General features: G+C 39.6%; 1 protein-coding gene across 1 annotated transcript in view; it reads left to right on the top strand.

Moving 5' to 3' along the window:
* Positions 1-22,735, top strand: part of gek (serine/threonine-protein kinase gek) — a 66,565-nt gene that overhangs the window by 34,277 nt on the left and 9,553 nt on the right. The window contains exons 25-38 of the mRNA XM_089737997.1: positions 277-517; positions 1,093-1,211; positions 6,286-6,333; positions 10,485-10,588; positions 12,145-12,195; positions 13,148-13,282; positions 14,457-14,561; positions 15,082-15,253; positions 15,963-16,053; positions 16,758-16,884; positions 17,512-17,652; positions 19,148-19,355; positions 19,452-19,615; positions 20,201-20,393. Coding sequence (XP_089594123.1) covers positions 277-517; positions 1,093-1,211; positions 6,286-6,333; positions 10,485-10,588; positions 12,145-12,195; positions 13,148-13,282; positions 14,457-14,561; positions 15,082-15,253; positions 15,963-16,053; positions 16,758-16,884; positions 17,512-17,652; positions 19,148-19,355; positions 19,452-19,615; positions 20,201-20,393 — 1,899 coding nt within the window. The remainder of the gene's footprint in view (positions 1-276; positions 518-1,092; positions 1,212-6,285; positions 6,334-10,484; positions 10,589-12,144; positions 12,196-13,147; positions 13,283-14,456; positions 14,562-15,081; positions 15,254-15,962; positions 16,054-16,757; positions 16,885-17,511; positions 17,653-19,147; positions 19,356-19,451; positions 19,616-20,200; positions 20,394-22,735) is intronic.

Genomic DNA, 22,735 nt, shown 5'->3' with positions numbered 1-22,735 from the left:
CGGCGAGAAACTCAGTGGGCTGTGTCTGTGTTGGTTAATTCGCTCGTCGAGTCCTTGGTCGTAAGCGCTGGGTTCGACGAGTGACCGGATCATTTCTAAGTTAGAGACTTCGTTTTAAGTTAAGACGAACGATCTACAAGGAACTTTTCAATACATAATTGGAATGTTTTGAACTGTGATGCTGTAAAGTAACCCAGTCGTTCAAGTCACGCGAATTTCGATCAGCGTTGAAACAGTTGTTGCGTTTAGATAACCTAACGAGATTTGTTACCGCAGCGAGTGTATCCCGTTCGTCGCCCGGCCCCCCGTCCCCCGCCGTGGGGGGCCCCGTGGGGGTGCCGGTGGGGGGGCCCGTGGGATCCCAAGCAGGGGGCGGCTGGAGGAACCGCCGCTCGCAGAAACTCGACAAGATGGAGATACTCACGCTGCAGTCCTCATTGCACTCTGAGATACAAGCCAAGCAGGTCGTCAGTGAAGAGCTCAGTCGAACCCGGGCGGAGTTACTAGCCAGCCAGAGGTAAACCTGTAAACCTAATCTAGATCAAGATGAGGCGGGACTTTTTTTATTTATTGCTTAGATGGCTGGACGAGCTCACAGCTCATCTGGTATTAAGTGGTAACTGGAGCCCATTCTTCGTCTCAGTCATATGCACTCTTGGCAGAGTGGTCGTGGTCATCACTTCGGGTGGTGGTGCGCTTCACCAGACGGCCGGACGGGACAACGGCTGTCCCACTCTTCAAACGGAAACGCATTACTGCTTCACGGCAGAAATAGGTAGGGTGGTGGTACCTACCCGTGCAGACTCACAAGATGTCCTACTCAATTATAATTTTGCGGGTTTGATTTTTATTACACGATGTTATTCCGTCACCGTGGAAGTCAATCGTGAACATTTGTTCAGTACGTATTTCATTAGAAAAATTGGTACCCGCCTGCGAGATTCGAACACTGGTGCATCGCTCAACACGAATGCACCGGACGTCTTATCCTTTAGGCCACGACGACTAAAACCTATCTTAGATCTAGATGAGGCGGGACTCGCGATTTCACCGGCTATAGAACAGACGTTAACAATAAGTTTGTCACAACAGGGAGTTACTGGAGACCCGTCAGCGCTTAGACTCGCTGGCGCACGATTTGAAGCGTAAGGAGCAGCACACGCGGGACCTCCAGGCCCGGCTCGACGCCCCGCACGCCGCCGGCAACTCCTGTGAGTACTCGCACGTGTCCCCCCCACGCCCCCCACTGAGCCCCCGTTGGCCCCCTGCCGGCCCCCCGTCGAGCCCCCCGCTGGGCCCCCTCGGCCGCTGCGGTCAACCGACGCTGACTCCAGCCCCATGTCTCAACTTGACCCATTGGCTTATATCATAAAGTTTATCTTTTTTATCAAAATTCGAGGTTTCCAATATGGCATAGCAAGTAAGTCTTCATAATAGCTTATACCTCACAGACGGGATCTCATGTTTGCACCACCAAAAGTTTTTATTATATTATAAAAATACACCGTTTGCTTATTTGACACGTATCTGTAAGTGGATAATGTATATTTAGTGCACCATTTCTTTTTGTTTTCCTTACATGTTACCGCACAATCCCATCCAAACACGCGTTACCGTTGCGTTATATCGTCACGTTAACGACGACAAAACAAAAAAACAAAACAAAAAAACAAACAAACAAAAATCACGTCAAAATGGATTCTTGGGCTCCCGACACAAAGTCCAACGTCGTCCGCGTCGAAAAAAACGAAAATAACGACGTTCGAAATGCGAAAACTAAAATGTGTAATGGCGTTTGTTTTATGGACTCTAAAAAAAAAACAATGCAAAATAAAATTTTATCTGTGGTTCTAAACTTATTTGTATATTGGCTTTGTTGATAAAAAAAAATATGTTTACGGATTAAAAAAATCTGTATATCTATGATATGGCTTAAAAAAATATGAATTACTGTGATTGTGAAATTCGCGGCGGCGGCCATTTTGAGAAACGATCCGACCGCCGCCCGGGCTCGTTTCGTAAACGTGAATGTATTATCTGTGGCATTTATTTTTGAAAAACGTTCTATTTTGTTCGATTTACGTTCCTGCATTGTGTTTTTTTTTTTTTTCGTTTCCCATTCAGTTCGGACTTGGCTGAGGCCGTACATACCTTTGTTTTTGGGAGTGACGTCATGTATATGGGGCGTGGCCATTTTGGTTTACCATCAGATATACGATTGATACGACCGATATTATTAACGATATGATAATCTAGTATATATTTTAAATCAAATTAAAATCTCAATTATACTGTTGTATATAAAAATTGGTTGTTATCCCTTGTGTTAGGGAATATGTATTATGACGATATTCTTTTTTTTTGTTTTGTGTGTCGTTCGATATTTTATTCTTTATGTCAAATCTTTACCTTTTATATCTTCTTTCTCTTTCTTTCACTGTCTTTAATTTCGTCGGAACGCTGTCTAGTCTATGTAACGGTTTTCTAGTCTGAAGAAGAAAAGAAAGAAAAAAAACGCCAAAGATTCGAATAGCTATTTTTATACGTTGTACGCTTTTTTTTTTATTGAAGTTTTACTAAATATTAATTTGAATCAATCGAAAGATCTAATCGTTTTTTTATAATTATATTTTTCAATTATTGTAATTTATTGAGACTATTATAAAAGAAAGAAAAAAAAAAGTGAAATCACGAAGAAATCTGCTAGAGATTTTGTAATTAATGTTTTCAAATGAAATGGCAATTCTGCTATAACAAAGTTTGAGAACTGAATTATATTAAAGCAATACTCACGTGTGGCACGCATATGCGATATATAGCTGTGCTACTCACACGCGCGGCCCGCTCAACAAAAACGTGAGATAGATAATTGAGGCCGTCAGCGAAAAAGTGGCCTAACCCACAATTTTTTATTGTGGTGCTTATTTATTGCAATTTATTAAACATAATATTTTTTCGATGCAAAACCAGCCTATCCCTAGTTTCACCCATAGGTAACAGATGGCTTTGATTGGTGGTTCTTTTACTGGTGGTAGGACCTCTTCTGAGTCCGCACGGGTTGGTACCACCACACTGCCTATTTTCTGCCGTGAAGCAGCCGTTGTAACTATACTGAGACCTTAGAACTTATATCTCAAGGTGGGTGAAGCATTTACGTTGTAGATGTCTATGGGCTCCAGTAACATTATTTTTGTGCGTATTGTTTATGCCTATGAAGTCTATGTCTAAGTAAAATCAAACTTCACTATCTCCATCCTAACTGTCTTAAGCATAAGCCACTTTTGTGCTGACGCCCTCAATTATGACGTACATAAATCTAACTTGAAATAACTACTTGCTAAATAAAGACAGACACAGCTGCCTTCAGAGCTAAGCTCCCCATGTACAGTCCGAACTCGCCTTAAAGTATGCTATATTTGTACGACCTCAATAGTTCGAACTAGTCCCCCAGTGAACGAATCAATTGCTCTTGTACCACTGTTGTAACACATCAGAAGCATAAGGTCATATGTCCGATATAATATTGTAGAACGAAATTCAACCGTGAGCTGCTATTTGTAGAGTATGTTTTCGAAATTCGCGCACGTCAAATTTTCATTTTAGGATCTTAAGGTGTTTCCATAGATTCGTAAGCTGTTCTTGGACTCATCATACACATATAATGTATTTGACAAAATCTTTAGATTGTATGTAGGTATTTGCTTCTCCTGTTCCAAAAAGAATCATAAGCAGTACTCATATTATGAGCTAAGCGATATTATCTGATCTTATGGTTTTGATGATAAAATGTGTGTGTGTGTTTGTGTGATCGAAGTCGATGTTCCAATGCAAATTTTGACGCCTACTCAGTTTTGGGTGTTTTTACCATCATTTCAAATTTCTCGTATGCTTCCTATATGAATACCAAAGTTTATTATATATTTTACTAAATATAAAAAAGAAACATAATAATAATAGCTAAGTTTAAATGATTTTGTACAATTTTATTGATTTCGATTGATATCGCAATGTATTTTATTTGTGGCGGTACTCCGAACAATCACGCACACAAGTGTTATAAAAAAAAAAAAATTGATATTATTAAATCACAATGCAGGTTCGCTGTTCTTTTTTGTTTTTATTTTGATTAGTTCGTAAGGAATTCATTTTATTTCTCTTTTAATTTAATAGAATATGTTAGAATCTAGTAGAATCTCAGTGCTGTTGTTTTTTACATTTCAAGGCCAATTAAGTTACATGAACCATTACGTTTGACACGTTCCAGAGTCTTGAGAAATTTTAGCTCATTATTTTTACGATAATGTAGGTACTTGAAATTATCATTACTAAAAGAAGTATTATAGAGAAGGCTTGATTGAAATGGGTATGTTGTGGGTGGCCTATTGATTATAGATCGGTAAGTAGAAGTCTGTTTTTGTAGTACAAAGGCTGCACCACGATTCGAACCCAAACGTGTTACTGTGTCATTGTAGAAATAGGATGGTGGGTAACTGACTACTCATGCGCGCTCCCAAGACCCCCTAGAACCAGTAATCTAGCCAATGTCATGGATATGATCAGTGGCAATATACCTTGTGTAACGCAATTTCTTTATAAACGAATATAAGTCTATTGTTAGACATAAGTTTTTTGTTATCGATATTTTTTATCCCACTACCGATGCTCTTTCATTCATAATCATCACAATAATTCTCCTGCCCTTCTCCCAGTCACCTGGGGTGGGTGCAACATGTTTTCTCCTTCCATACTCTTCTATCATATACCGTTTCTTCGCTCACTCCCCTCATACACATATCGTTTTTGACGCAATCCATCCATTGATTCCATTTTGTTCTTAGGTCTACCTCTTCCTCTACCGATGCCCTTTCGTTAAGCCTTTAAAATTAACGATGCAACATTCGATACAAAATCGACCTACTGATTGGCCTTAAAATTTTTAAAACAAAAACTATGCTTTATTCGATTTGTTATAATACATTTATTTTGCGTTTTAAATTTATTTTATAAAAACTTTTTTGTTCCTCATATACAGTGCATTTAAATATTATTGTTGTTTAATCATTGCATACATGCATAGTAATTATATACAGGGTGGATTGATGAATGCTTAAATTTTTTTATATATAATATATTATGTATAATTTTCTTTATATCATATAACATATAGTATATGATATCACGCCAAAATTTCATGGTGGTGATATTAAAAACATCCAATAATACTTACATGCTTCATCAGAATACATCCTGTATACGGATTTTGATTATTATTATTATTATTTTTTCGTCTAGTAATGAACTTTGTACACATGTTATTATGTACGTACATAAGTTATTAAAAAAAAAAGTTTTAAATTGTTTTTGATTATTTTATTTTACTTTAATTTCTAATTAACTTCAAATGTGAATGCGCATTTTTGTATGAAGACTGTTTTTTCTAAGTTCTCTGCCCTGTTCGCTTAGGTGTAATTTCTTCGATTTCTCGTTAGTATGGTATGATATTGAGGGATAAAAGGCTATTTGGTTTAAGCGACATTTTTGGCAACTTGTACAGTAGAGCCATTTAAATTTTAAAATTTAGAAAAAAATACAATAACAAAAAATCTTCTTCAGCCTATTTAAATGGAGTAAACTCGGTAAACTTAATTGAAGTTCAATTAACATGGAACCGTTGATGCTAATACCAAATGAAACGCACCTTGAATTACAAATATAAATGTTGCTTAAAACAAATAGTATTTCGTTCCTCGATATATTTATCAGAACACACAATGCAATGCCCTGTGGGCTAGTTGACAAAAGCTAAAAGCTTACTTAAACTTTTATTAATATCATACTGCCTATCTTGTCTCTCAATAATCTGTTTATGTGATATTCAACCTCATTCGTCTAACTATATTTAGCTACTATCTGTACCCGTACGCTTCGCTGGGTATTTAAAATTATTATTTCTCACCCCCACAAAGATTCTCATCATTAACGCCTCTGCAACTGGTGTAGGGAGTCCAACACTCATATAAATATTAGCCTATCCATTGAGTACATGTATTTTCTACATGGATACCAACTTTCAAGTCAATCGGATGCGTGGTTCAGTAGTTATAACGGAACATCCGTAAAAACCACTGTAGTTTTATATATTAGTATAGATTTGTTTGCCATATATAGATTAAGATTTAATTTAATACCTAGGGACAGGGCAGAAAATGTTATCCTACCATTTCGTTGGTTGAAATTTCAACTCTAAACGTAATACGTATTAAGTAAATAGTTGTGCGCACGCAGCGAGACAAGGATCGGCGAAATCGTACTGGAGCGCCAAAGAAGAGAACGGTTCGTTATGTTTTTAGTTTTAAACGAAACTAGCGCCCTCTACCAGTAGTGGTCATTGTGATTGTGTTTTTGTTAATTATTCACTTCTACTATAGAAACATTGTCTGTTGGTATACCAAAAGAGCAAAAAAAAGTGACTAATAATACCTGGTTTGAGTCATGATATTCGGATTTGATTATTTAATTAAAGTCACAACACACAGTCAGACTTAATCGTGTAAACTTTGTCTAAACTTCAGTGTGTTTAGTGAGAGTTTTTTAACGTTCTCGATAACGTAAAAGTTAACTAAAGTTTGTATAGAGTTGGTACAGCGCCCCTAGCGGCAAACGTAGGCAAACGTTCCAACTCCATACAGATTTGAGTTAACTTTTACGCGATCGAGAACGTTACAAAACTCTCACTAAGCACACAGATGTCGAATTCGAAATCGTTCACGTATAGTTCAACTAATGTTTTTTTATCACTACTTATTCGCTGGCAACCTAAGAGGCTATTCCAGTTACACCCTGAAGGGTTAATAGTAATGTTGTTGTTAGCACTTCAGGTAAATTTTCTGTCACAGTACTATGAAGGATCAAGAGGCGGTAAGCCCTCAACAAATTGTTGTACCTATTTCGTGTTAGTCACTACGTGAACTAATTGCAATAGTGTTTTGTTAGCGACTGTACTATTTTTTTGTTCTCGAGTGTACTCTGATGGAGCCAACAGATTTTGTTTCGATTAATTTTCTTAAGGTGTAAGTTTTTCTTTGTCCATGTGCTACGTAGTAAATTAGTTTCTTTGTGTAATCAATCACTCCATTGTAAATACGAGCAAGTGTAAAAGGGAAATTGTCGATGTTTTTTTTTTTTTTAATTTGAAATTGCTTCATCGCCGTTCGGGAAGTTTACTTGTGATTCTTAATTGAAGTTCGAGACATTTTAATTTGGAAATTACTGTTTCGTTAACAGTACATAATAAGCTATTTGGGTACTGTTAACAAAAAAAATAGATTTAAATGAGCTTGAGATGTTCAGTATTTTAATGTTTTCACTTAATTGATGGTGTGTAAGTGAAGTTGAAAATTATCGATTGTGTTTTGAAATAGATCTAGTCAAGCGGCGATGAATTCGGATCTAAAAGGCATTTTTCTTTTTCATTGCCGAAAACAGCTTCGCTTTTGCTTGTGCTTGTCGCGTAATCGTGAACAAAACAAACGGTTTAATCGATTTTAAAATCGATGATGCCTCCGATTAAAATCGATTCGTAATCACATTTCGTTCACGATGCGACATAACGCGCTGAGCGATTGTTTTTTTTTTTCCTTTAACACTTGTTTGTATATGCCCTAGGTATTTTGACTAATCTTGTTTTAATTAATTTTTTTGTAAATTATCTTTAATTATTTTTTTTGGACATCCGTAGATCGAGTCGGCACAGACAACCGTTTTGGAAGTTGTAATAATGATATTTACATTCAGATTTCAAAGGGTGAATGACCTTAGTTCTCAAAAAAAGTCTCAATCTAGATATATATCGATGGGTATAAGGCTAGTTGGTTTAAGTGATATTTTTGCAACTTTACAGGAGAGCCATTTAATTTTTTACTGGTGGTAGGACCTCATGCCCGCACGGGTAGGTACCACCATCCCGCCTATTTCTGCCGTGAAGCAGTAATGCGTTTCGGCATGAAGGGTAGGGCAGCCGTTGTAACTATACTGAGACCTTAGAACTTATATCTCAAGGTGGGTGGCGCATTTGCGTTGTAAATGTCTATGGGCTCCAGTAACCACTTAGCACCAGGTGGGCTGTGAGCTCGTCCACTCATCTAAGTAATAAAAAAAAAGTTTCGAATTTGGAAAATAATATCCTAACAAAAAACTTCTTCAGCTATTTGAATGGGGAAATAGAATGAATACACTTAATTGTAGTTCAATTAAAATCATCGAATTGTTGATGCTAATACCAAATACAACGGATATTATTAATCTATACTAATATTATAAAGAGGAAAGATTTGTTTGTTTGTTTGTTTCGAATAGGCTCCGAAACTACTGGACCGATTTGAAAAATCTTTTTCCATTAGAAGCCGACATTGTCCCTGATGAACATAGGCTAATTTTTTTTTTTTATCTTTTTTTTTTTTGGTTTCATGTGTGTTTTAATGTTTCCGAAGCGAAGCGAGGGCGGGTCGCTAGTTACAAAGATAAATGTCGCGTATAAAGCGAAATGTCACTTAAACCAAATAAATAGCCTTTACTCTTCGATATGTTGTAAAATTCTAGAACTCTCTCATTTCGTCTTCGATTGTATTTGAAGCAGAAATCCGATTCAAAAACTTTTGGATATACTTATATATATATATCACTTTGTATCACGGTAATGATAACCATAGACACAGCCCACTGAGTTTCTCGCCGGATCTTCTCACTGGGTCGCGTTTCCGATCCGGTGGTAGATTCTGCGAAGCACTGCTCTTGCTAGGGTTCGTGTTAGCAACGTCGTCAGGCTTGAGCCCCGTGAGCTCACCTACACGTCAAGGAAAAGCTGATATAGTCTTTCAGGGCTATCAGCATAGTTAGGAAAAAAATAGATAATGATTAAAATGATTTATGAATCATTTAACGATCTTCACCAAATTTGAGATTTGAGATAAGTTGTTTGTGTTGACTCATAGAGGGCTTCATCTGTACAGTGTCCCGTCCATTGTGCATGTCTATAGTCCTGGTTTTTTTTTTTTAAATTGACTAAAACGTCATAAGTGTCGTCGGGTGCAAAAGTGGTTCAATAGAAATACGTTTTAAACATTTACAGTTATTATTTTTTAAATTTTTTGTAAGTTTCAAATGAATAGTTCGACTAGTCAATTATTTACATTTTTGCACGCGACATTACAATACCATATTAATAATAATAAAAATGTATTTTGTGTTTTTTTATAAGTATTAAAACTTGTGATGTCGGTTTCGGTTGGGATTGGTTTTATGTGTTTATTTTTTTCTTCTATTTAAATATTTTTTTCTATGTATATATACACATATTTATATATGTATATATATTGGATAACAAAACCTCGAAACGTGTTCCATCTTTTAGAATCAAGTGGCGCTGAAACTTGCGATAGTTGGTATAATAATATAATCAGAATTACAATCATATTATGTTTACTTAAGGAGATAAAAAAATAAATTCTTTTTATATGTAGTATTTATATTCTACGGTTTTGGGGTAAAAATAATTATAAAGGATCGTAACGAACAAAATTTGTGCGTCACTTAAATTCGAAAGATGTGATTAACACGTTGACTATCATTTAGATCACCGATGTCCTACGCGGCGCACTGAAGTAATTATATCGATTTCTCTCTTCCCTCACTGCTGAGGATCGCGACCACATGTGACGTTCCTCCACTGTGTTCGATCATGGGTGGCATGGACCCCATGGTACAGACTACCACCAAGTGCCTCTCTTACTAGATCTGACCATCTGCCTGGTGTTCTTCCCACGGCGCGCTTGCCCTCTGTGCGACCCGTAATTATGAGCTTCTCTAATTCATGTCTGGGAGACCGCATGATGTGTCCGAAGAAACTCATAATACGTTCCCGTCACATATGGAAGAGAGCCTTTTTCGGATGCTTAGCTCTCTTAGAACGGATCTTCTTAATGGTTTTTATTATTAAGGCGCTGGAATATCTAATAGACTTTGGCAAAGACGAATCCGTAGATACTGCGAATGAATCGTATTTCTAAGAGACCTAAAAGGCTAAAACGTTAACAAACAAAAAAGGCAAAGTTAGACAATCCAGACGCTTACTGGTGGTAGGACTTCTTGTGAGTCCGCACGGGTAGGTACCACCACCCTGCCTATTTCTGCCGTGAAGCAGCAATGCGTTTCGGTTTGAAGGATAGGGCAGCTGTTGTAACTAATGCTGAGATCTTAGAACATTTACTTTGTAGATGTCTATGGGCTCCAGTAACCACTTAACACCAGGTGGGCTGTGAGCTCGTCCAGCCATCTAAGCAATAAAAAAAAGCTTAGTAACAGAAATCGACGTAATCACTTCAGAGCGCCGCGTAGGGCATCGGTGACCTACATGACAGTGAACGTGTTAATGTGATTAATTTACATATTATGTGCGCACAATGCTCAATGATGTGTACCGTTTCCAGTCTTGGATCGTCCATCGTCACAGATGAGCTATCTTGATCAGTTCCTGAAGGAGGGTCCCGCGGAGAGGCACTACGACAACGTTGCGGCCATCAACGAACAGAAGGTACGCTATCACTATGCATTGTAAACATATTAATGTAAATATTGGTTAAGAGTTTTGTTAGCGACTGTACATTTTTATTTAAACATTTTGGTTACATTTTTTTATGTAATGTAATATAGCGTAAGATCTATGTCATTTCATTTTGCTAACTAACTAACAGAAAAATAACTTTTGGTTTATAATTTATGTTATAATTTTTTAATTATTTAAAATTTCAATCACAAGGTATTATTACAGCATCAAATTTTAAAGGGTATCTTCTGATTTCTGAGGACGATTCTTATTGAAAAAGATTTAAAACCTAAATCTGTCTGGAAAATGTCAGTAAATATTTTCATTTTATAATTAACGTGAATTAAAACCGTAACAGTAGTCTTTTTATTTATGTCTTTAACTCACGTATACAGAAGACCAATACTAAATTATTTTGAACTAAAAAAATATATAATACTGTTACAACATTGCGTCATAGAAACTTTGATAAGGAATGTATGGTTAGACGACATTGGAAAATACCCTCTTGTAAAATTAAATTCAATGTATTTTGTCAATTATTATTTTTGTGACTAATCGGTGGTTGAAGGATCTAATGGAAATTTGGCCAGATAAGACGTTAGGAACGTTTTAAATCGTGATTAGAGCCCGTTGAGAAACTCATTAATACCTTTATGAAAACCGACATTAATAGTCTTGAATCTCTTGTCAAATTTTGCAATACAATAAAAATGTAATATTTAAGAAATCACGATGGAAAAAAAAAAGTGTATTTATAACTTTTTCTCACTGCACTCAATGGAATATATATTATTATGTAAATATAAATGTGACGTGCGGCCATCATAGCCCAGTAAGTTTCTCGCCGGGTCTTCTTAGTGGGTCGCGTTTCCGATCCGGTGGTAGATTCTGCGAAGCACTGCTCTTGCTGGAGCTTGTGTTAGCAACATCGTCAGGTTAGAGCCCCGTGAGTGGACCTACTCGTTCTGAGAATCTAGTATGACCTTCCGAGGTTACTAGAATTTGTTTCCAAAGACCTTTTTTGCCACTACCATCCGGCTTTGGAAAGAACTTCCCTCCACGGTGTTTTCTGAGCGCTATGACATGTCCTTCTTCAAACGAGGCTTGCGGAGAGTACTTAATGGTAGGCAGCGGCATTGCTGACGCCCATGAGTGACGGTGACCACTTACCATCAGGTGGGCTGTATGCTCGTCTGCCTACAAAGGCAATAAAAAAAAGGTAGGAAGAAAGAAAAAGGGGCATATTCGGCTACCCTGACGATACATTGCCGGCTCGAGAAACATGTTCTAAAACGACAAACGTCAGTTTTGTTTAGTAATTTACGTCATAAGTTTGCAATTCATTGCGGCCTCGCGTCCGGTGCCAATGCCGTGTAGATTTACTAAGCAACCCAGCGCCATCTAATTGTCTTATCTGGTCTTATTTCACAATCTTACCGTCTCATCACCATAATAACCGAGTTCATAGTAATACATTGCTTCTTTTTATTTATTTATTAATTTTTTTATTTTGCTTTACACGTTTCTCATTTCTCGCACAGATGTCGTTGCAGGCCCGTTACAGGAATGCACAACATTTTTGTAACGCAAAGGTATATTAATTTAATGTTTGCTTTTTATGTTTTTTTTTTTGCTTCCTCTGTTTTTGATGGTAAATCTTATTTTTAAGAAAATATAAATATTTTATAAATATAATAATTGGTAACTAGTTGACCCGGCAGACTTCTTAGTGCCTCAATCGATAAATAAAAGACCTAAAATTTTGTATAAAATAAACTTAAAACAAGTAAATAAACTTAAGTCGTCGTGGCCTTAAGGATAAGACGTCCGGTGCATTCGTTGTTGCGATGCACCGGTGTTCGAATCCCGCGGGCGGGTACCAATTTTTCGAATGAAATACGTACTTAACAAATGTTCACGATTGACTTCCACGGTGAAGGAATAACATCGTGTAATAAAAATCAAACCCGCAAAATTATAATTTGCGTAACCACTGGTGGTAGGACCTATTGTGAGTCCGCACGGGTAGGTACCACCGCCCTGCCTATTTCTGCCGTGAAGCAGTAATGCGTTTCGGTTTGAAGGGTGGGGTAGCCGTTGTAACTATACTGAGACCTTAGAACTTATATCTCAAGGTGGGTGGCGCATTTTACGTTGTAGATGTCTATGGGAGCTCGTCCACCCATCTAAGCAATAAAAAAAAAAAAAAAAAAAAAAAAAAAAAAAAAAAAAAAAAAAAACAAACAAAAGGAATCCGTCCGACGGGGGACACATCAAAGGAAAAACCAAACTGTTATTTTTATTTCATTCCGAGTATTTTCATATATATATCTATCTTTTAAACCTTCTCTGAACTTCCACAAATAATTTAACACCAAAATTAGCCGAATCGGTCTAGCCATTCTCGATTTTTAGCGAGACTAACTAACAGCAATTCATTTTTATATATATATAGATTTGGGTATAATTACATACATACATGAGTTTTTCAACTTTTTTAGCTGTTTTTTTTTGTCAAGCATTAATATGAAAGTTTTGTTGCAGCTAATGTACGGATCTCAGCAGTCGGGGGTATTGAGTGGCTCCGTTGAGTCTCAAGATGAAATGGAAGGTCCGAGAGCCTCCTCGCCGGCGTCCACGAAGAGCTCGCCCAGCGAGATGTCGACCGTTAGTCAATGTGTTAGTGTACATTTTTGTTTGACAATTTTTTTTATTTCCCAGTCACGTGATTGATGAGGTCATCGCTCACCTGGTTACAGGAGCTCATAGACATGACAAGGAGAATGAACCACCCACCCTGTTGGGGTTCAAGGGGAAGTTTGTAAAGTTCCAAAGAGTTGTTTGAGACCTTTCTTATGTCTATTAAGCACAGATGGTAACGTGTTAACGAGTCCGTGTTACTAAGTGCACTGCGCCAAGAATGCAATAAAATAACCTGACACCACAGTGACGACGCACGGTGTGTCAACGTATTCTGTATGTACAAACCGTACACACCCCGAGACGTGAGGTCGAGTTCTACGTTGATTAGCGCAACGACCGACCCCACTCTTCAAACCGGAACCCATAACTGCTTTGTGGTAGAAATGGGCAGAAAGTTAGAACTTGCCCGTGTGGGCTTACAACACGCCCTTCCACTAGTCAGTGCCGGTTAACGATCGCAGTATGCTCATAAAATACTTAAAAAACGCTGCCGCTCATTCTCTGTGTGCTTAGTGCGAGTTTTTTAACGTTCTCGATAGCGTAAAAGTTGACTCGAATTTGTATGCAGTTGGAACAGCGCCCCTAGCGGCAAACGTACGCAAACTTTTATGTTATCGAGAAGTTAAAAAATTCTCACTAAGCACTTTGACGAATTCATCAAACATCTTTTCCTATTTCAATGATTGTACGTGGATAGATGTCTATGGAAATATACGTCACTGGAAGTATCTTTCCATAGAAATTACGACGTAAATGCGCCACTCAACTTGAGATATAAGTTCTAAGGTCTCAAGTATAGTTACGACGGCTGCCCCACCCTTCAAACCGAAACGCATTACTGCTTCACGACAGAAATAAGCAGGGCGGTGGTACCTACCCGCGCGGACTCACAAGAGGTCCTACCACCAGTAATTACGCATATTATAATTTTGCGGGTTTGATTTTTAATACACGATGTTATTCCTTCATCGTAGAAGTCAATCGTGATCATTTGTTGAGTACGTACGTGTATTTCATTAGAAAAATTGGTACCCACTTGCGGGATTCGAACACCGGTTCATCACTCGATACGACTTTACAATAAAGATAGAGGTAGGATCCGTCCAGTGACGGACGTCTGTATTGTAAATGTCGAATGTTTGGTTCCCAGGACCCCTCGGCCGGGCCAGCTCTCCCCGGCAAGGAGAAGGTGCACCAGTTCCTCGTGAGAACGTTCAGCAGCCCCACCAAATGTAATCACTGCACGTCGTTGATGGTGAGTTCTCACGCGAGGAACCAGCTGTCGGAACTAATTTTTTTTACCTATGCTGATTGCCTTGAGAAGCTATATCAGCTTCACCCTAATGTGTAGGTGAGCTCACGGGGTTCAAACCGTATTTAAATATAATTTCTAAAAAACACAATTTATCATTTAAAAAAAAACCGAGCAATGCTCTTCTAGTTCAAGGGCTCCCAAACTTATTTTGTTTACTGCCCACTTTGAGAATAAATAATTTTTTACCGCCCCCATCTTTTCACTTACTTAAAAACCACTATAGCAAGAGCTCACTCGGTGTCCAAGAGTCTTCCTAGATGAAATTACAAATCGCCTCCCAAGCCTCTACACAACGCCCCCTTTTTTTTCTGGATCTCTTACCGCCCCCCTTTAGGCCTACAGCGCCCACAAGGGGGCGTTATGGCCCACTTTGGGAAAGGCTGGTCTAGTTGTATGATTATGTGGAGGACGGCGTCTGTTGAGCGTGCGTGACATGAGTGTGGTTGGCGGCGGCGGACAGATCGGGCTGACGCGGCAGGGCGTGGTGTGCGAGCGCTGCGGCGTGGGCGTGCATGCGGCGTGCTGCGCGCTGCTGTGTGCGCGCTGCCCGCCGCCCGCGCGCGCGCGCCGCCCGCTCGGCATCGACCCCGCGCGGGGACAGGGGACCGCCTACGAGGGATACGTCAAGGTACGCCACCACCGCCACATTGGAACTCGCTATCGTAACTTCTCAGGATCCTCCAAAAAGTCTCAGCAAATGACCACCATTTTACGGAGACTATATTTCATCCCATATTATCTCATTTCATTTCATGCCATGTTACATATTAATCAACTTCATTTCATTTCATAATATCATTTTTCATATAAAATAGTTTTCATTACAATGAATATAAGACTTTACTTAAAGGTCTTAGTTACCAAGTCATAAAAATCCTTAAAAAAAATTGTCACTCATGAGCACACCGTGACAATTAGAAATGGAGTTGTAGTGGTCGCCGTGGCTGAAATCGGTCAAGGAGAGTATTCAATAACATACAATTCTTATACTTGTAAAATAAATCTCAGTGCTAGAAGCACCCATTGGCAACGCTAAAAGAAAACAATTGTTTTTTTTTTTTTAAGTTTTAAATTAGCATTTGATATATATTAAAACTTCGTGTTTGATAAAAATTACAAATCTATAAATGAGAAACACGTGTTCATAAAACTAGTATATTTTCGAATACGCTTCGCAGCTAAAGCAGGCCGGGTGGCGGTACCTACCCAGGCGAGTTCGCAAACCCTTCTATCGCCAGTGAAGTTGTACATAGATTACCAAGAGCGATTTCCTCTGATCCCGAACAAATCTCACAAAATATTTATATATTTTAAATTCATTTTTTTTTTCATTACCAGGTTCCGAAGCCGGGGGAGTGAAGAAAGGTTGGATGCGGCAATTCGTAGTTGTATGTGACTTCAAACTGTTCCTGTACGACATATCACAAGATCGGTGAGTTTTTAATACGCATTGCAATTTAATAGGTATTTTAAAAAAAAAATTGCTTAGATTGGTGGACGAGCTCACAGCCCACCTGTTGTTAAGTGGTTACCGTAGCCCATAGATATCTACAACGTAAATGCGTCACCCACCTTGAGATGTAAGTTCTAAGGTCTCAAGTATAGTTACAACGGCTGCCCCACCCTTCAAACCGAAACGCATCACTGCTTCACGGCAGAAATAGGCAGGGCGGCGGTACCTACCCGTGCGGACTCACAAGAGGTCCTACCACCAGTAATTATGCAAATTATAATTTTGCGCGTTTGATTTTTATCACACGATGTTATTCGTTCATCGTGGAAGTCAATCGTGAACAATCGTGAAAGTAACCCCGGTGATTGACAAATTAAAGAGCGGAGGGTTAACGTGGTATGGACATGTGATGCGTAGAGAGAAGATGCATGTGACTAGGAGATGTATGGAAATGGTAGTGCAAGGTAAAGGGGGAAGAGGTCAACCGAAGAAGACGTGGATTGAGTGTGTGAGTGACGATATAAGAGAGAGAGAGGAGTGAGCGACCCCACCTAGTGTGATAAGGTGGAGACAAAGAAAAATATACTTTCATAAGTATACCATAAAGTCGGAAATCGCATGTCACGCTTGTGTTACTTACGTCGGTTCAATTATATTCAGTGTCGTTGTGTGCCTCCGTACAGGAACGCCCTCCCGTCGGTCTGCGTTAGCCAGGTCCTCGACATGAGGGACCCTGAATTCAGCGTGACGTCAGTCAAGGACTCTGACGTCATACACGCCAGCAAACGGGACATACCCTGTATATTTAGGGTGAGTGTTTGTTTTATCGATTTTTTAGGGTAATAACGCATTCTAAACTAGTGTGTTCTCTAGTTTATTGTTCTAAAGCTTATCTTCTTGTATTTTTAATTACTTAAGCAATTTGCGTCAACCGATGGATATACTAAAACAAAACGTGTTAAATTATGTAAAGATTAATTGAAGATAACAATCCGATCCCATACATTGTTTTCAGTTATAAGAGAAAATTAACAGCTACTCGTGAGATCCTTCGTGAGCACGTATCAAGTTCATGTTTCACTAGAAAGAGCTTAAGCTGAATCGCTACAGGGGTCCAAATTTTTTTTTCATTACTTGATGGGGGGATCAGCTCACAGCCCACGTGGTGTTAAGTGGTTACTGGAGCCCATAGACATCTACAACGTAACTCACAAGAGGTCTTACCACCATTAAAATAAATACAAATAAATAATAAATAAATAAATACAAACGTACATCAATTTTAATAGATGTTCGATGTACGAAAAAATTTAAAAACAATTATATTTCATAGGGATACTGCCAACGAATGTATTCGAACCGTGACCCGGTTCTGCAATGAAGGTCACGGCTACCAGCCCGACGGGGAGCTCAATTAAAATTGTTCACTATTTACAGATATCGACGTCACAGATCGAGGGGGGCAAGCGCTCGCACACGCTCATGCTGGCAGAGTCCGACTCCGAGAAGACGAAGTGGGTGGTCGCGCTCAGCGAGCTGCACCGGATATTGAAGCGGAACAACCTGCCCGACAAATGTGTTAGTTCACTATATGTGGGTTAGGGGGGACCGACCCCAGTAGAGCTGTTCACTATATGTGGCGTAGGGGGGACCGATCCCCTGGCAGAAATGTTGAGTATATGTGGCGCTAGGGAGACGGACCCCCGGCAGAGCTGTGGACTACATGTAGCGTAGGGGGGACCGTCCCCGGTAGAACTGTGGGCTATATGTGGCCTAGAGAGGACTGTCCCCCGGTAGAGCTGTGGGCTATATAAGGCCATCAGCGTAAACGTGGCCTAACACAGAATTTTTCAAAATTTGTGCTTATAAATTGCAATGTAATTGAAACGAAATAAATTTTAACGCAAAACCGGCCTACCCTTAGTTTCAGCGATAGATAACAGCTGGCTTTGTAAAGATTTATTTTCGCGCGTATTGTTTTTGCCTACGAAGCAGTGTAAAAGTAAATTCAAACCTCGATATCTCCACACTAGCTAAGGTATGCTTAGGCCACTTTGCGTTGACGGCCTTATATGTGGTGCTGGGGGGCTGTCCCCCCGACAGAGCTGTTGATCTATATGTGGCGCTAAGGGGACCGTCCCCCGGCAGAGCTGTGGACTATATGCGGGGCCTGGGGGACTGCCCCTGGCAGAACTGTTGAGTATATGTGGCGCAAGGAGGAAAGGCCCTCGGCAGAGCTGTTTCATCGTCTGTCACGAATAGTCAATCTTGATGTATTTAATAGTAGATTTTCAAATGAATGTCTGTGTATTAAACATAATAATAAGGTAACATTGGCTGTTTGAGTGACCACACGAGCATACGGCGCACCTGATCTTAGGCGGTTACCGTCGCTTTTGGGCGTCAGCGATATCAGGGTCAGAGCCAAGACGTTGCCTATCATTAGAGTCCCCAGCTGAGTTTCACGTCATTTCGGATCCTCCCGATCCACTAACGGTGCTTTTAGATACCTCAAGCTCCGGTCATCGTTCCCGTCGAACCCGTCGCTTGCGACGAAGGGCTCGACGAGTAAATTAACCCTCAGACACAACCCACTGAGTTTCTCGCCGGATCTTCTCTGTGGGTCGCGTTTCCGACCCAGTGGTAGATTCTGCGAAGAACTGCCTTTGCTAGGGCCAGTGTTAGCAACGTCGTCAGGTTTGAGCCTCGTGAGCTCACCTACTACTTAAGGTTCCGCTGAAATAGCCTCTCAAGGCTTAGGTAGAAAAAAAAAAGTCGCGTCGTGTCCTCCTCCTCCTTGCGTCGATAATCCTCAGTGCTGAGGGTCGTGGCGTCCTCTAATAACTTTCTCCTGCATTATCTTGCGCCATTCCTGCCTGTCCTCGGCTGTGTGGATAGCAACGTGGACTGAGGTATTGAGAGGAGCGTATTTGGTCCGACTAGCGCATTGGATTTCTGCCTCTGTGCCTTCTCCTGCATGCCTTGCCTGTTACCAGCAGCTTTTCCAGATTGTCACCTCTCTTTCTGGCGATATGTCCAAAGTATGACAGTTCTAAGAGCGTTGTCGGTGCAGGTGTACAGCGCGTGCACGGTGGCGGACAGCGGCGCGGGCGCGGCGCTGCGGGGCGCGCTGTGCGCCTGCATCCTGGAGCGCACGCGGCTGTGCGTGGGCGGGGAGGCGGGGCTCGTGCTGCTGGACCTGGAGCGCGGGGAGCTGGTGCCCAAGCGGGGGCCGGCGCACGTGCACTCCGTGGTCTACGTGCCCAACGAGCAGCTGCTGGGTGGGTCGCGTCTACACGTGCTGTGCTAAGCTTATTGAATCGGCAAGTACAGAAGGTCTAGTGCAACGAATACTAAAATACATCTTTCGTTTCCAGTTACAATTTCCGGTCGCGGTCGTCACGTGCGGCTGGTCCCCATTCGCGCGCTGGAGGCTGACGTGGACAGTGTCAAGCTCCCCGAGACCAAGGGCGCGTTGACACTGGCAGCCGGCGCGACCAGAGCCGGGGCGTGCGGGTTCGCCGTTCTTTGCAAGAAACAGGTAACTGTCGATTTTCGCGCTCCATTTTGTTTTTGTGTGACGAAATACCGTCATATTAAAATCGGTAATAACTCAAAAATTATCAACGTGTGAGCAATAGCTAGGCTCATAACGGATGGATCATATCTGTATGTGTTTATTTATGTTATCTGTGACGTCATTATACAAAGATAAGTGCAAAGATGTGATCGTTACAAATCATTTGTGCTTAAAGTTCGATATTGTAATTGTGAGAAACTTGCGGAACACAATAGAGCTCGCGCTAAAACGACGAGCTAGAAAATTGGCTCGGTGTTGCCTTATTTAATTAATTACCGATATTCCCGATTGTCAAATTATAACACGATTAGTATAATGAAAACAATAGTTCTGTTGAGATAACTTTTTTATTTTTATTGCTTAGATGGGTGGATGAACTCACAGCCCACCTGATGTTAAGTGGTTACTGGAGCCCATAGACATCTACGACGTAAATGCACCACCCACCTTGAGATATAAGTTCTAAGGTCTCAGTATAGTTACAACGGCTGCCCCGCCCTTCGAACCGAAACTAAGCAATGAAATAAATAAAAAAACGTGTTCCAGAACGCGTACATCGTGAACGTGTACGAGATAACGCGCACGGCGGCGCGCTGCGTGCGCATCGCGGAGTTGCGGGCGCCGTCCGCCGTGTACTGCGTGCAGCTGTCGGCCGCGCGCCTCGTGCTGGGGTACCGCGGCGGGTTCGCCAGCCACGCGCTGCCGCACCCGCGCCGCGACGCCGACCAGCCCGCGCGCAGTCAGTGCACACCCTACCTCACTCACACTAGCTCACTCACACTAGGGATGATCGATATTAGAATAATTAACACGGGTCAACACCAAATTTGACTTTGATTGCAAAGCATAAAATTTCGATATTTTCGATCGTAATTAGACGAAAAAAAAATACTTGGCATGAAACAGTTTGCTTTCGAACTTTAATAAATTGACCACATATGAAACAAAATGCATCAGCATCGTATTTACACTTAAAAAAATTGAAAAATAAGTATTATTACGATAACTATCACAAAAGCAAACTTTACACCAAAAAAAAGTAATTTAATTTCGTTTTATGAATAATTAACCGGAAAAATCCAGTATAAACGTTAGTAGAACAAGGAACGATTTTTTTTTGTAGAGTTATGTAATAGTTTAAAAAAACGAACAAAATGCGCTTTTATCGAAAATCCAACTAAATAAAAAAACAAAATGTGTGCAATTCACACGTGGTAGAAATGAAACCTTCCAAAATTAAAATACAATTATCCTAAACGTCTTAAGTATATGTAAAATTTTGTCATTAGTAAATAATTGTAAGGTAGCGCCCTCTGTGAATTGATATTATAATTTCACGTATAATCCTAAATTAAAATTCACTACAAGAGCTTTCATACACACGTTAGTATTAAAAAATCTCACAGATGGCGCTGTATTAAATAGTATGTATATTTCTGTCTCATTCTTTGCTGGCTTCATCCTACACATTTTTGTATTTATGTCTCTTACCTGTCGTTTTTTCCGTTGCATCCGGTTTGAAATCACAACGATTCTAAAGAAGTTTTCACTTCAAAAATAGAAAATAAATTCTAATAAATTTGAATTAAGAAAGTGTAAGAAAAAATGATTTTATTGTAATAAAAAGCGTGGATCTATAAATGCGTATTTTGTTAGTTTTTTTAAACTATTATTTATTCTTCATTTTTAGGTGAATTCCAATTTTTTCAATATTTTTTTAAATATTTGATTGTCATCGGTCCTTGATAAGTATACCAAATTTCGAGTTAATAATGACTAACTTAATTCGATTACGTTAATCAGTGTCATCTAGTTTCAAATAATTGTACTACCTAGGAAATCACTTGCTAGAAAGTACATCCACCCTTAGATAGTCCTAAAAGATATATGGACGTTTCGATAATTCGATATTTTATTATCATAACATCGATGTGTCGATGTTATCGAAACCAAAACATCGATGTTTATTCAACATTAATCAATATCGATCATCCCTAAATCATACCAACACTTACTAGTTACGGACACATATGAAACGCTCGAAAAATTATTTTGGATCGTAATCGGTCTCCCAAATAAAAACTGATATTTATCGTTCGTGTCGTAAGCCATTGTAACTATACTTGAGACCTTAGCACTGCTCTTGCTAGGGCCACAATGTTACCAACACTCCCAGTTTGAGCCTCGTGAGCTCAGCTACAACGTTAAGGCGAAGCTGAAATAGCCTCCCAAGGCTATCAGCATAGATAGGAAAAAGAAAAGATGGCTATGGTACTTACGTATGAACGCCACCGCTGCAATAATTCATTCTTGTAGCACTAACAAATGGCGTCAAAAAGCAGCAAATAATAAGACAATAAGGGAACCAAAGATCTCTTCTTGCGTGTTCCGACAACAAGGCAACGCAATAGATAAACAAAAAGGTTGCTTTTTATTAGTTCATTATTTGAATTTTTGTTGCGGTGGTGTTAATACGTAGATAATGGTATACGACAAGTATTACTCAAAATAATTGAAACAAAACAAAAATCGTATAATAACTGTAAATTAATTGGCAAGAAAAAGTCACGAAGTCAAATGAGCAAAAGCAATAAGGTGATGCGTACGTTTTCAATGCAAAAATTGAAAATGGGTCATTTGATCCGTTATGTTTAGTATTAAATACGACTTTATAATGGGAACGCGAAGTCGTGAGAATTGTTTTATTGTAGTCATGTAGTGTTTTCCCTCATATTTAAATGTCTAATAACAGTGGTTTACTATTTAGCAGATGTTATATTGCAAAAATGTAGGAAAATGAAACAGCCGTTAGGCGTAGCTTATTGGGTTCTTTCAAAAAGTACACTAAAAATTTCAGTAAATTTTACTGAGGCTTTATCTCGTCTCGTTTAGTTTCATCTCAATTGATTAAAGTATTAAATAAATCATATTTCGCTTTGTACATACCTAACCAACATGTTGACACACCGTGCGTCGTCACTGTGGTGTCAGGTTATTTTATTGCATTCTTGGTGCAGTGCACTTGGCAACATGGACTCGTTAACACGTTACCATCTGTGCTTAACCGATATAATAAAGGTG

This window comes from Bombyx mandarina, chromosome 24 (genome assembly GCF_030267445.1).
Source record: "Bombyx mandarina strain Sakado chromosome 24, ASM3026744v2".
Taxonomy (NCBI): domain Eukaryota; kingdom Metazoa; phylum Arthropoda; class Insecta; order Lepidoptera; family Bombycidae; genus Bombyx; species Bombyx mandarina.
This window is presented reverse-complemented; position numbering and strand designations above follow the sequence as displayed.